This window comes from Haliaeetus albicilla, chromosome 20 (genome assembly GCF_947461875.1).
Source record: "Haliaeetus albicilla chromosome 20, bHalAlb1.1, whole genome shotgun sequence".
In the NCBI taxonomy this organism is placed as follows: domain Eukaryota; kingdom Metazoa; phylum Chordata; class Aves; order Accipitriformes; family Accipitridae; genus Haliaeetus; species Haliaeetus albicilla.
The window spans coordinates 16,816,579-16,831,938 of NC_091502.1; the positions used below are offsets into that span (position 1 = coordinate 16,816,579).

Below are 15,360 nucleotides of genomic sequence, written 5' to 3' on the forward strand. Positions count from 1 at the left end.
CAAGAGTCCTGCTCACCATGCATTCGGTTGCTGGTCAGGAAACCTTCATCCTCTTTGTCAACTGAGGCTGGTTCTAAGCAGAAGGTGTTTATATTCTCATCGAGGTACCAGCTGAAGTTTTCATCTACAATGCTAAACATCAGGGCAAAAGCATTAGCAGCACCAGTCCCTTCTATTGAGGTCTCATCTGCAGTTCCTAAATTGCAAACGAAAAGGAAAGTGATAAAAAAAGCCTTGGAGGAGATTGAATTTAAAAGTGACAATAACTTTGGAGCACTCGAGGAAATATGGTGCTCTGCCCATGATCTACAGGGCAGGATGAATCTCACCTAATTTTGCTCTTCTAAGGCATCTTGGCTCCCCTGCAACAGCCTTTGAATAGATGAGTGCCTCCAGAAGGCAGTTCATCTCGTCTAAGTCAAGCTGATATTTCAGGATCTCTTTGATACAAGTGCAAGTACCTGCCAATATCTGTGGTCCCATTTTCCCCATCTTTGGCCTACTGCACCTAACCCTGCCCTTTAGTCAGTGTTAGCACCTGTGTGCTTACAGTGAGCCAGATCATGGGTGTGATCCAGCCACAAACCAGTGACTTTTTTTTTTGGCCAGGAATTAAGAAGAGGCAAGTGGCAGCCTGCATTTCTGTTGCATTGAAGCGACTGGTGAACCATACCCTCAGAATGGCCATCTAAATGTGGCTCACTCTCCACGGACTAACGAGGAAGCCTCAACAATTATCTAGGACTAGATACTTAAATTTAAAAAAGCAGGATGAATATAATCTATTCAGGCTAAGTTCAATACCATTATCTGAGTGACCATTTGGGAAACAACCTGAGACCGTAGGAGTGGCGATACTGAGTAGTCTATTATCAACCATTGGCGGGTTTATACTTCATCTAATCGTCCAGTCTACCTCTGAACCCATGAAAACCTTTGCTTCCCCTGTCTCCTATGGGAGGGAGCCCCAGAGCCTTGCTGTAAGTCCTGTAAGGAGCCACCCACCACCGTTGGATGAAGGACTACAGCAGTAGCATCATGCAGATATCCACCTTGATGAATTCAAGACCAAACATGCAGTTAACCTGGCCTTTCAGGCTGGGATTGTTTTGAATGTGCTATCTCCTAGCTTCATGTATTATTGCATACTTATTGGCCGTTTCACACATTCAGGCAGTTCTGCAGATTTCAAAGGCTCTCCAGGAGAATAAAAATCTGAGATATTTTAATTGTGTGAGTTAAGCTGGACACCAGGCCTATCCTTTCCACATTTAAGTCTTTTTCTTCTTCATATATAAAACCTGCTTCACTTATATGTTCTGTATGTGAAATCAGGGCTGATTTTGTACTGTGGGAGGTACTGGAAAGAGGTGGCAGAGTTACACATGCCCAGGGGGAGAGGGGGCAATGGCTCAGATGATAAGGCGGAGTGGGCTGGTACATGGTCCCTGATGGCTCCAGCACAAAATTAGCAGGCTATAAAGTACGCAGAACAGGCTGTCACATCAGCTGTTCAGCACACATTGCCGTATGGTTGTGATATACAACTTGTGAGCAAAAATAAATATATAATCCATATGGGGAAAAAATGACAAGGAACACTGGGGTTTCAAATATGCAAATGCCAATGCCGAAGTCACCCGCCCAGCCCTAATTTCACTTCCTGGGCAATGAGTCCTTTGCTTGTCCTGAAATGATCCCAGTTTGGGAATGCTTATTTTTTGGTCTCGGCCACAACTGGCTGGCCACAGAGCATGCTGCAGTCCCTCCACCAGCCGAGGCAAATCTGTCGTGAAGCCAAGGGGGAGCAAGAAGGGGGTTGTCCCAGAGCTACAATACCTACCCTGGGATGCTCCTGGAATGGCCCAGCTATTCCTTGCCCCTTTTTATGGGCTATGTAGGGATAGACTCTAGACCATCATGTTTATACCTGTAAGCAAAAATGACTGTTAAGATGCCAAGCTTGGCAGAGGGGCTTGCTTCATCAGTGTTTCTAGCTCAGTACCTTTTTTACAAACCAGCAGTGGCCCAATTAAACCAGATGCAATATCTCTTGGTGTGTCAATGTGAGAATGGTAAATCCAAGTCAAGCAGTTTGAGTCTGCCAAAGTTGGGGAATAATCTTTCCTTACTGGCCATGTGTATGTGTAATTTCCACCGGGAACCACAAAGTCATCCTCTTTGCTTTTACCGCCGGTTCCATCAGGGTAAAGTGCTCCTAATACATTAAAAGAAAAAAGGAAGCTTTTAGCCCCGCCCCTAACTATTTTTCTTAAATAAATGTCTAATTTCTTCTATTTTATCACAGATTTATAAAATAATAGTAGCACTCACAAACACAGAATCACTGAGAAATTTTGAGAAAACTTAGAAGTTCTGGTAAAAATGTCAAAAAAATCTTGAGAGTTAAAATCCATTATTTATCAGTAGACAAAGCTTTAAAAATGTTTTAACGGGCTCTAATTTTTCCTCGTCTCTTTACTCTCATCAGCCATCTACACATTTTGTCAGCTAACATTGGCTATCTTCTCACAAAAAACTGGTGAGAGTAATGAATGTAGGCAAATTCATACAGTCCTCTAACCAAAATACACATGCATAGATTAGGGATTCTGAAAACTAAATCACGCCTGTTATAGCCCTATACAGAGGAAAACATTTACTTACAAGAACTCCATCCATTCAAACAGGCTAGAAGTAGAAGGAAGGAGGGAAGATGCTTTGGTGACTTATAATTTGGGAAAATAATTCAGGAAAAAAGACCCACCTAACCTGTTTCAGTACTGGATTTATCCCAGGCGTCGAATGTTTGTGGCAAAAAGTTTTAAGAGACAAGGTTGTTCCTGGTTTTAGTCATCAGCTGCAATTACTGATGAGTTTATGACAGTGTTCCTCTGATGTCAATGGCCAGAACAATAAATACTTGGACAAACTTTTAGCCATGATATTAGCTACTCCAGAGGAAAAGGCAAACCAGATTTACCTTCAGAGTCCTTGTCATAGAATACCCCATGCGGATGCACAGAGTATGGACGGGAAGCAAAGTTTTTTAGATGGACGATAATGACATCCTCTTCTTCTGCCTTCAGGACTGGCCCAAGGAACCCCAGCCAGGCTGCTTTGGGGATTTCCTGGGAGTAAGTGTCATCTGTGAATTGCCTAAAAATAGCCTTTTTGTACACACGTCCTATCCGGTTGGCTCCTCTTGTCGCATAGACACTTGCAAACCTAGTATTGGGAAGGGAAAGTAATTTAGAGACAAAAAAACTCCTTTAAGAGTTGATCAAATAACTGGTGCTTGCAGTGCAGATAAATAGTTCCCTGGGACATATCACACAGCTGGTGGAATAAAAGCTGAGGAGTAAACCTGGACAGCCCTAGCAGGGTCTAAGCCCTTTTCTGTACAGTTACAGTCATCCTGCTTGTAGGTCTGGTCTTTAGCATGGTTACTACAAGTCTTCACTTGAGGACCAGCCACTCAGGCCTTTCTGTACAGTTTTAGCAGCTTCTCCCTCTTTTGAAGGTTTGAAACCTCATATCTGAAAGCATGACTGTTCAGAAGGAAAACAAAACCAAATTAAGTTTTTTTCAAAAGCCAATAAGAGCGTTTCTAATCAACTCAACTAGTTTGACACCCCAGAAGAGTAGCATGAAATATTTATTGCATGAAATGCATAATTTCTAATTCCAAAGTTTATTTTTATAGCAACTTCAAGTGATGGAGAACACACCATACAGTCAGTGGTTGACATACTATGGCTATTAAATACCTGTTCCCTTCAAATTCTGAACTGCATTTGTAGTCTAATATCATCTAGCTCCACACTCCAGCCACTGGTTCCCATCAAGCCCTCTCTCAGATCAAAGAAGCCACATACCATCAAGAGTTCTTTTCTATGCAGGCACTTGCATAAGTTTTAATTAATTGACTAAATTGCCACCTACCATTCTTCTGGACAAACCAAGTACATTGACGTTCTTTATGCCACAAATCTTTCCCAAAGCTCTTTTCTGAAAGCTTTCCAATATTCCTCTATCTCTTTTGAAGTCTGAGCGCAAGAGCTTCACACAATAGGCAGGTAATATTCCAGCTAAAGCCAGAGGTGCTCCCAGTCAATATTTCTTACACAATTGGGAATTAGTTTTGCCCTTTTAAGTATAACATCATACTGGCAACCCATGTTCATCCCATCTGTTATGATATAAAATCTTTTTTAACTTCTCTCCAGGTTACAGGTGACAAGTATGGTACACATTCTTCATCCCGAAGTATCCCACACAAGAAGGGTAGAAATGAACCCCTTTGCTACACAACCAGCAGTGGACTGTATGACCAATTTCACTATAGTTGATGGCTCCATGAGTTTTTGCATCCCCTGAAGACTGTTTGAACTTTTGTGCTTCCTAACAAACTCATTAAAAAGCTGAGCTAAATTTTGATGAAGTACCACTGGCAGAAATACAGCAATTTCATATTTATAGTGAGTTTTTATGACTGGCTGGTTCACCTGTTTGAACCCATTTTAATTAGGTGCTTTTGTGCAGTGCCAGCAACCTAAGTGTTGGTTGTCACATCAGTTGAAAGGTATGATTTGCTATAATTTCTTCACCATAAGATCCACTACTCCCCCTTTTCAAGCCATCTCTGCTTGACACCATAACTCACAACATACCCCATCTGTGGTCATTACACCTCTGTGGTCACTGTCTAAACCAGATGCCTGAAGTGATCCAGATATAAAAGCCTCCAAAAAGAACGCTTCTTCATTTGAAAAATGTGTTTTATAACAAGCCAAGAGCTATTTTGGCACAAATGAAAATGTTGCCAATGCTGTTGCTGTGGCAGAAACAGTTGGCTAGGATGAAGGCGAAGGGACCGAAGCTTCTCAGTCTGCTTCTTCACAGAATAATGTGTATCAGATAAATACACCCCAAAAGCGTGGTTAAGGAATGAGTTGCCAAGAAGTCTGGATTTTCAGTGAATTAGCAGGTCCGCAGTAGCTGTCTGTGTGCACAGCAAGACCTGGCAAGTCACACCACGCTGACTGAGAAGATACCTTCCACTGCCTGGGGGGAAGAGCTCCTACAAGAGCCCTTACCACAGAGTAGTAAGTGGTGTCAGTAGTAGTGCAGTGTAAATGCACGTGCTTCCTTACCTCATGGCACTGTATTCATGTGGCTATGCCCTAATTCAAATTATAAATTGATTTTAAAAATGGTTTATAAGAAACTTTCTCTAGGAAAAAAATCAAATAGATTTTTTTTTTTTCAGAAAGTACTTATTTTCAGGAGATATTTTTCAGCAGAATTTTTTCCATTTTTCATCAGCCACCAAATATTTTAAATGAGGTGTTGCCATGGCACCGTGCTTTCCCCATGATGACAGTGCCCTTATGCCCTTGGTTTTCTGGCCAGACAACATTGCACACTCTCCCATAACTTCACACCCCTGGGATACACTGCCTCACCTGCAGGAGAACTTCACCCCAGAAAAATGCACTTCTTGATCAGGCTTTTTCAAATGCTTGACATGAGCCTAACTCCTTTAAATGCATAGATCAGGGATCCCAAAATGCAGTTAGGTATTAAAGTTCAAGAAATCACCCCGAGAAAACCCTGTAGGTTTAGGCACCAGATATTTTCTCAGTGCCTAAAGCCTTGCTGTAGCATCTCTGTTGGCTAGATCTGTGCCTCTCTCCTACTTTAAGCTATCTATGAGTCAGGAAAAGAAGTCTTTTCAGTGCTAGCTTTCTAAAACGAGGCCTGTTCAAATCCTCCCCCCCGTTCAGAGCTAGAGCCCATTGTCAGCGCAATGGGCATCAGCTGCAGCCAGTCACAACGCAGCTGATGCTCTTCCGTGCAGGGCATCAAGCAACGCAAGCGTCACGGAGCCAGAAAGGGATTACAGCATGAAAGGAGCAAACTGGCCTCTTGGCCCTGGTTAATTATGGGCTTTGTTTAACCATTGTCCAAAAGAAAACAACCAATCAACTCTGGGAGACAAATCCTACATGTCACTGATGCCCTTGCTGTTGCGTTACAGACTCAGGCTCTTTCACAGCTTCCTTTCCTTCTAGATCCTCGCTCTGCAAAGGGCAGAAGAGTTTCCTAATCCAAAATGCCCTGATGTTTGGGAGTTTCTTGGAGTGCAGGCACTTCAGCCTCACTCCTCCTTCTGTCTGGGAGGGGTAGAGCCCAGTTCTTCTACCTGTATAGAGACACGTATTTTCAGCAAGTCCTTTTGGTTGCCCTCAGTACCTGAGAACAGAGCACACAGGTGGTTGTGAGTCCCAGTCTAGATGTCGAGGCTGCCCCATTTCATCCAGGAGGAATTTTGGGTGCCCATTTCAGCCTTGCAAGTAGCTGGTACCTCTGTGCCTCTTTACAAGTGATGCTGTGCTGCACATTACAGTGCTTAAAGTCCTTTGGAGAAAGACTACCACTACCCACACTGGAGCTAGTGGTATCAGCCATAGGAAGCTCATAGAAAGGATGCATGTCTGAGTGACTTCTCTGCACTCCCAGGTGCCTGGATCATGGGCATGTGGCCACACTGTGGGGCTGGTACCTCTACCCAGTGCTGCAGTGCAGCCAGCAGATGTGTCAGAGGGAGCTGGCACAGGGTCAATGCCACAGCCCCTGCTACTCCATCAATGGGACACAGAGTTTGCCCCCTGTCCTTCTTCTTCCTTTCAGTGAGAGCTTCTCAGTGCTGCCAGTGCCAGTTGTACCAGCACATCTCCCACCCCGCAGTTCCTTACCACCCATCTCCAGAGTCCCTCGGAGATTTTCTCAGCCTCAGGACAGTGTCCTGCTGACCTTTCATCTCCTGTCTTTTACAATAGTTCTCAAACACCATTCCCTGTCTTCTTTTGATGGCATCTGCTTCCTTGGGAAACACTTCACATTTTCAGTCACTGCGTTCAACATCCCCTTCAGCTGCATCTCCTGTTTCATTCTTTCCCACCCACTGACTTTCCAATATGTTATTGCAGCAGTGGCTTCTCCAAGTGCTGCAATGGTTTACCGCATCTAATTCTCTGAATCTGCCTTTGCCTCTTTCTTCCAGTGGTCACAATGTGCCCATTCTACGGGCAACCTCTGCCAAAATGGCTCCTATCTGTCATTTCTCTCTTGTCACAAGAAGGCAAACCTTCTCCATGCTTCTTCATGCTCCCCTGCTCACTTCAGACTGCTTCATCCTCCTGGTGGCTTTGTGATATGGCTGCCTGAACCTCTTCCATCTTTCTGGTCTTGTGCAGATGCAAAAGCTGCTCTTCTAAATCTTGACTATATCTCCCTCCTACTCAGTTGTCAACCTGCAATTCATGTGCAGAAAGTCGTGATGATCAGCCAGTCCCACTTCTTATAGGAAAGGGGAATACTCCATCCTCTGGAGCTGTACCCACGCAAGCTTCCTAAATTCCCTCCTTCATCTCCTCCAGTCAGGCCAGTCTTGAGGTTACATATAGAGGTAAGCAGGCTTGTGAATCACAGCCTAAGAAGTCTTCTTCAGACTGAGAAAACCATGCAAATCCTGCCTTTATTTCCGTGCCTGATTTCATTTTGCCAGTTGACCACTCTCAGCAGTTCTTAAGCTCCAAGAAAATTTGGCAATGCACATGAGTGGGACAGGGAGCTATTAATAGGGAATTAACTCTAATTCCTTAAAAATAAGTATTAACATAATTATAGACACCCATCTCCCTGCAATGATGAGCACTATGACTCTTCCAAATAAGAGAAAGAGTAAAACAAAAGTGTCATGTAGATTCTACTTCAAATCAAGACTAGACATGCAGATAGCCTGCCTTCTCAGGGTAGGACCACAAGTTAGGGTAGGACCATAAGTTAAGTGTAGTTTCTACACCTGTTTCTTTTATCACACAGAAAAAGTATTTTGCCAGCATTTTTACTGTGTTTATGCTACCTTTGATCTTAAGAAACAGAGCTACAACCTAACAGGTTATTTTTTTCAAGAGGTGCTTACATGAGTACTATAATACAGTGTGCAGTAAGAAAAGGAAAGAGCTACACTTTGTGCTTGGCCAAGCAAACAGCTTCTCAGTAGACTGCAGCCAGATCCCTCACTGATACAATTTCAAAGGCTGCTGAGTTTGTTGGCCACTGTAATCACCACTGAAAAATCAGCACTTCGAATAACTACCAGACGTAGAGTCCCAAATTTTCTCCTGCTGTTAACATGCCCAATAGCCACTGTACATTCCTGGGTGCAACTGTAGGCAAATGCAAACTTTCTTTTATTACCATTGTTCCACTAAAGTCCCATAGATTTTACACAGACAACCATTTAAAGAACTATCTTTATCAGTTTGTTCCCTAAAATCTGTTGGTGGTAAAACCTTCCTTACTCTCTACCCTCTTCATGTACTCTGTGGCTGGGTTTATAACAGGTTTTTTTCCTCAGAGTTCCCCATTTTTCCCGTGGCTGGAGTAAGCCGGGACAGTGGCCATGGCTTCATGCCCCAATCATTTTAACCCCTGGGTCACATAACCTGTTCAGGGTAACCCTCTGCCAAACCATGACTCCTGTGCTAAGGCCAATGCAATGTCTGTGCTAGAGGAATGGCCGAGGGAGGGGGACCAGTGGTGCCAGCTCACATTTGTAGATGGTGCCCTGACCACAAGCATCAAACAACAAAGTGTGTGTCCTCAAAAGAGAGAGACACAATGTCCTCGAAGGATGTTTTAGGCCTTTTCTGACCCACACGAGCCACAGAGGAGGCAAACCCCATAAAATCTTAGGCAAAGTTCTGAGGTGTCACTGGTTAAGTGTGGCTATAATGGTTTCTCTCCTAGAATAAACTTCTGCTTCCCCTGAAGTCAATACCAAACTCCTCTCAGGCTTCGTTAGAGCCAGAATTCCACCTCAAATGCCCTTTTGATGTTGACCCTTCCCACAATTATCATCTCTACTGATGCAATTGGGTCATTTGGCCACGTGATGACTTCGCCATTAGTTTAGCAGCTGTGACGATAGTTTCACTGTCATTTATCTGGGTGGGATCTCCTCATAGGCACATTGCACAAACTGTGTTCGATGCTGTGGTAACAAAAAACACCCGTTAGTGTTGGTGGGTGCAAGACTTGGCCCAGATAAATGTAGGATTGGTGGCCTAAAGAGAAGGGATAAGCTGTTACATCAGGCTAAACTTAATAACATCTACCACCAGCAGAGCAAGATTTAAGTGTCCATCATATCAACTAGTACCAAATTAATTCAAATGGATTATCAACCAAACTATAATCCTGAGGGCTGAGCCACAGCAGGGAGCGAAAGACTGATGTATGTCAAGCCACAACAGCTAGGTGTATTTTTCTCTTGAAAGAGAAAAAGTTGCCTGTGTGACCATTAAAGGTAGAAGGCAATGTCTGAGCTCACCCTCCTACTGCAGCAATATTCATGCCCTAACCCACAAAATCTGACTGGGATCTGCAGCACGTCCAGCAGCACTGACAGCACCTTGCATCCTGTGTGTCCAGTCCACCATGGTTTAATGATGTCAACTCTATCACCAGTTATATCAGGTGGGAGGGGATGTTGAACACCTTCCCAGCTCACCTATACTCAGTGGCCATAATCTGGATCTGTGATTTCCAAAGTCCTGTCTGCTTCAGAAAATGTCAGCTTAATTTTCAAAGGGAGAACCGAGTGAAATGTCTTGATTTCATTCATAACATTCCAAATGATGAGAAATAGTGGAACAGCTTGAGGCTTGAAGTAGACAAGACAAATGGCAGAGGTGAACAGCCTCATTACTCTCTTTACATCAGAAGCACTGATGCACAGCAAGATACTTGCTCTGTGCAAGCAGCAGGCTGGCCCTTGAGCACTGCAGCAACACAAGGCATAATAAAAATTAACCTCCAAGCAGAATAGTTATGTTAACACAGGGCTGCATTTGGGTTAATCACCTCTGATGAGAGGCAGCCTTTTCAGCTCACACCCAGGGAGGTGCTGATGCAGCTCGACGGCTCCTGGCTGGGGAGGCAGCTCACTCAGCACCAGCACAGCGGGAACTGAACAGCGTAGCTGTGCCTTGTGCCAGAACCAGCTCACCTGATTTCCAGCTACCGAGGTCTCCTTTCTCCTCTTTACTGCTAAAAACTAAAGGCTGAGGAAGGTATTATTGACTTTGGCACAGCAACTTTGAAAATCGTCTTTTAAATCTCACTATCTGATCCAGGTAACGTAACACTTTCCATTACACTCTTGCTAATTCAGCAGTTTTATTAAGCAGTGAAGAATAAGTGGGTTTGATTATATCTCTGCGGGCTAGCTGGAATCAAAGGGAGCATTCCTTTATGTATATGAACTGACTCTTTTTAAAGATAATCAGTTTGTCTGCAACCTCTTTATCTTCACTTCTCTATCAATAAAACTGGGATAGTGCCCCATCAGATGGGTGCCATGAGGATGCATCACAAGGTGAGAAGTGCTAGGCTCGGAGAGCCAGAGCGTTGCTGCTTGCAGAACACAGCTGGCTCACAATGCATTCCTGTCCCTGCCTAAGAACTGATCCTTAAACTTTGTTTATGGAACTATGTTTTTGGTAATATCCATAGGAACCAATTAATTAGCTGAAAAGAAGCCCATTAGTATAATGCTTTAAATTCACATTAGAGGTTATTCTAAAGAGCTAAATAGTCAAAACAGCTATTACTGGTTCACTATTTAGTCCACATGCTTACACAGACACGCTATTATTCCAGAATATAGCACTTTATTCTGGCTCAACTCAATACAGCTTGGAAATGGAGTTAACTAGTTACAAGAATCACTTTATTATTCTGCACGTAGGGAGTTCATCGCAAACATCTCCCCAGCTTTGAACATATAGTCTACTTTAAAATCCTCTGTGGGTAAACCCTTTGGAATTAACATTCTGTAATTATTACATTACAGCGATGACTGAAGACATAAGCTATCTTCCCTCCCTGTCGTGCCGTGTAAAAGGCATCACATTTATGTCACGGACTTTAAAGTAAATGTGCCACTTGATGTTCAAGGAGCACAAAGTGCAGACAGCCTTAAAAGTACAATTTACAGAACAGATTCCAATCTTTCAGTGGTACTGATGTGGATTTACAAGTAGCTGCCCTTCACTTAAAGGTGAACTATTTTTAGTGAGAGGTCTTCCAGTTTAAGGATTGGAGAAAGTTACCCTCTGCTAAAAAGAGCAAGTAAGTGAGAAATTCAAGAGTTTAACACAACTGAAGAATAACTTTTCCAGTAAAGCTTGTTTTCATGGGCTGGGAACAAACTATTACCCTGAATTCTACCTATAAAGGGAATACCTATTGACTTGGATGCTATCTGGAACCTCTAGTTGTTAAGAGCATAAGCACAAATTTGTGTTGAAAAATAAAACTCTTTCTTGCCTCCTGCTTGTGGCAAAATAATTTCCTTTGTGAAATCCAGCTGAGAGTGATTCTGAAATTACTGGCCACTAGAGAAAAGTCCACCATTGCTTGGGATTTCCTGAAAAGTCAGAAAGGACGTTTCCATTTCTAACTCCTGGGACACAGCATCCAGCTCCCAATGTGCCTCCAGACCTGGTATGGACACCAGGACCTCCTCACTCCCTCACAACTCCCACCCCAACCCCAAGCCTAGACTCAGAGGAAGGACCCCCAAACTATCTCTAGGGCGTCAAAGATATCAATGAAATCTTAAAAATATTCCCATACACGCTTGAAGCCCACGCTGTAGAGAGGCACCAAGGGTCTTTGCCATCCTCATCCAATGTCCAGACCAGCTCTTCTGGTGTGGGAGGGACACACAGCCAACCCCAGCAGTGCAGGCACAAGGACGGATGCCTGTTTTCCACTGGCCGAGGCACGATTCATCACTGCGCTTACCTACGAACGCCAGTTTCAGCACAGGTGATCGCCAGGACTTCAGTGTGACCATTTGCTCTTGTATATTTAAGCACTTATGTAAATAGATTTCCTAAATGGAGGTCTCCATGGTTGCATATATCGCAGGGATATATGGACCACCTGCTTGTATCTCATTTGTAGGTACTATAAACATCTGAATTTTACAATGTCATACCAAGCTCCCCAGCTTTTATTGTCTCACGGGGAGAAAACTTAGTATCTTTTGCCAGTTAAACAGACTTCTATGTCTTATCGCAAAGAGCTGTGCTTGATTATGGCAAAGTTGCAGTTTGCCTTTGGACAAGTCCCAGAAATACCTGCATCTCCATGAAGCACACACAGGGGATTTTAAGCCCAGTACCTGACACTTTTGACAGATATCAGTTCCTTTATGTGTCCTTCAAATACACACTATCACTTTGCTTAATCAACCACGATGGAAGAGAAGTCAAGCAAAGTCTACTCTTGCCTTGAAGCTGAAATCCTGCCTGTGACAACATTGTCAGAAGAAAAACAAGAAAAAGACCATCTTAAGACGTTCACAGCAACATTAACCACATTAGTCAATTTTCTTTGGAGCTGTCAATACATCTCCAGTTTATCAGAGCCCCCAGTGACTTACTTGTCCTCTAAGAGGTTTTGTCCCGTGATCAGATTTTTCCCAGACGGTGCGTAGTCCCAGTTCTCTTCCACAATCCCGAGGTAGTAGGTTCTGGTCTTTGCTTCCACCACCGCAAACAGCCAGAGGAACCCAAGAGCGCAAAGGCAGCCACCACGCTGCGCGGGAGGCATTTGTAGTTGTGATTGCGAGGCTGGCAGCGGGCAGGCAACAGCAGGATGCACAACAGAGAGCTCACCCCTCCCTCCCAGCTCTTGACAAGTTATAAATAAGGAATGGATAGAGCAAAGCTCCTCCTTTTCAGCAGGTTAGGACTGGGATAGGTAGAGAGGCCGGCTATGCAGAGCAGGGCTAGGGAGGAGGTTGCTGTCATGGCAGGACCTTTGCCAATCCTTCGGTGAATGCATAAATTGCTCATTTACCTGTCCAGGCTAGAGCCAGTTGGTGGTTTTTCAGAAGTTTGGATGCTTTTTTGTCCTCCCTTTTCCAGACTAGGTGGTGTGGCATATTGGGGCGAGGGGGGGGCTGTTTTTGCCATACCTGTTAAAAATTTTTTAAAATTTATTTTTATTTTAACTGCTTTATCATGTCTGAGATTTCTAAAGTTAACATCTTGCTGCCTTCACTGCATTTTTTCAATGACATGACACTAGGTTATAATCCAGCGTTATCAGGGAGAGAGAAAGAATTTGTCTGTACCTCTCCAATTTCTAGGATTTTCTGACCCATTTATTAAGATTGCAAGTGATCTGAATACATTCAGTTTTAGAGTCCCCAAAATGAAGTCACTTTTTACAAACTTTTCTGGAAATTAGAGCCTTTGTAAAGTCTTTCCATTTGGACAACTAAGAATTGAGGCACACAAAGATCACCCTTTTATTAACCTTGCTAATTAACGTGCCCACGTAGCTCTCTAGAAACTCACTCCCTCCCTTTATAGCTTAACTTCCTCTAAGAGGATGTCTCTATTACCATCTTGGCAAAGCCAAGTGTAAACCTATATAAGTATGACTTGATAGGATATTCTAAACCACTTAGGAAACATCCCCCCAAAAATCACCTAGTTGGCAAGACACTTTGCAAAATCATACTGCTCTCTTACTAATTTTTAACCAACTAAAGACAGAAATAATTGCAGTTCTGGAATACAGCATTACTCCTAAGACTCATTGCGAGCTTTAATAGTTGTGAAATTCCCCTTTCAGCTCCAGAACCATTTGAGCTCTTCCCGTTGAAGCTAATGGTTACTCATGGCTAGGGGTGCAAGAGGCTTCACAAATGAATTTGGCAACCACAGGTTTGATGTCGTCAGTCAAGACCTACCTCAGTGATGTGAATGTGATTTTACGTGGCAGTCGGGTGAGGTTCACCCTCTGGCATGAGACAGCGACAGCTACATGTACAGTCAGCTGTGCTGAACGCCTCTCTCCATCACTGGTGTGCAGATGTCTCTGAAGTCATACAGGGAATAACTCAAAAAGCAGGTGAAGTTCACAGCAGCCCAGCCTCCAGCCACCTGGACCACAGTACGTCTCATCTAAGTTAAGAGAGAAGGCACACAGGCACGCAGAGTATCTTACTAAAGAAGCTTTCGGTTTCTTTAGGCTATGCTTTGCATCTCTTTAGCTACGAGGACTGAAAGCCCAGTATACGTGGGTAAGGATACAGTCAGACAATTACAAATGGTCAGCTTAACATAGTTGTAAAAGCAAGAGTCCCTCAGCTGTAAGCTTCTCTCTGGTAGATGCTGATGTTCATTATCTCAAGTCAGTTAATTGATGAACAACGAGAAGGAGAAGTGATAGGACAATACAGATGTTGTACAAACAGAGGTCCTGATCCTCAGAAGTGGCACCCACACACTTCCTAATAACCTTGAAGACCTTGCTCATCTCTTCATTGCTCTGCTGCAAACTACGCGCTGCCCAACGTCTTGGCCTGTCAATCTATACCCTCTCTTTCAAAATACTGATACTTAATAATCATCTTCCTTTTCCACTGCTTTGTTGTGTCACTTGGTTACTCAAATGATGCCAACCAATAGTACTGTGATTCTAAAAGGCATAATTAGAAAGCAAAAGAAAAGACAATGACTACAGGACAGACAGAGGCTTTGCCAGCCGGTGGCACAGCTATCAAACATGCAACTGTGGTGGGACTGACAGGCCAGCTGGTGGGCTATGAAGCTGTGAAAAGGCCAAGGTGACACTTGGAGGTTAGCAGGATCCCACTGTGGTCTTTACACAGGGCCTGGGACCCTGCAGCCTCCTGCAGTGAATACTTCCATTGCCCAGAGTAGCTTGCCCAGGCAAGCTACAAACTTCATCTCCTGTCACTCAAGCACCTGAGTTTACAGAACTGGGTGCCTGCTTTGCAAATATTCATTGTCATAAAGTAGTAAGGGTTTTGCATTTGAATAGGAAATGTGTTTATTTAGAGGGTAACATGCACTTTGAATGAGATTGTGTAGAGTTGAATTGCTTAAATCAGCCATTTGCATCGCATTAGAGATATTTAAAGACCAGGTACAGGGCCAATTTCATCCAGACAGTTCTGACCTTCTGTCTGTTTGCTTTTTTGTAACTAAAGAATTCTGTTATGTGTTTAACATAAATCTATATATATGTGGACTTGTATATCCCAAGCGCATCAAGCTAATGGGGAATAGGAAGGGGGAGTGTCCAATTCTGGGCTGGCACCTGACTGCACTATAGTAATTTAAATAATAATAGTGCTATGTCCTACTTTTTCTATTGCTTCTCATGCACCCAAGATTGGGTCCTGTTTGCTTTCTTGTTAGAATAACTATTCAAAATTGAAATGCAAAGTTAATTTCT

At 43.4% G+C, this 15,360-nt stretch overlaps 1 protein-coding gene across 1 annotated transcript in view; it reads right to left on the bottom strand.

Moving 5' to 3' along the window:
• The window catches only part of HEPHL1 (hephaestin like 1), a 36,772-nt gene extending 23,992 nt beyond the window's left edge, over nucleotides 1-12,780 (bottom strand). Inside the window, exons 1-4 of the mRNA XM_069808374.1 lie at nucleotides 12,527-12,780; nucleotides 2,984-3,228; nucleotides 2,006-2,218; nucleotides 17-196 (exon numbers count right to left, since the gene is read on the bottom strand). Of these exons, the coding sequence (XP_069664475.1) occupies nucleotides 17-196; nucleotides 2,006-2,218; nucleotides 2,984-3,228; nucleotides 12,527-12,696 (808 nt within the window). The 5' untranslated portion in view covers nucleotides 12,697-12,780. The remainder of the gene's footprint in view (nucleotides 1-16; nucleotides 197-2,005; nucleotides 2,219-2,983; nucleotides 3,229-12,526) is intronic.
• Between the last annotated feature and the right edge of the window lie 2,580 nt (nucleotides 12,781-15,360).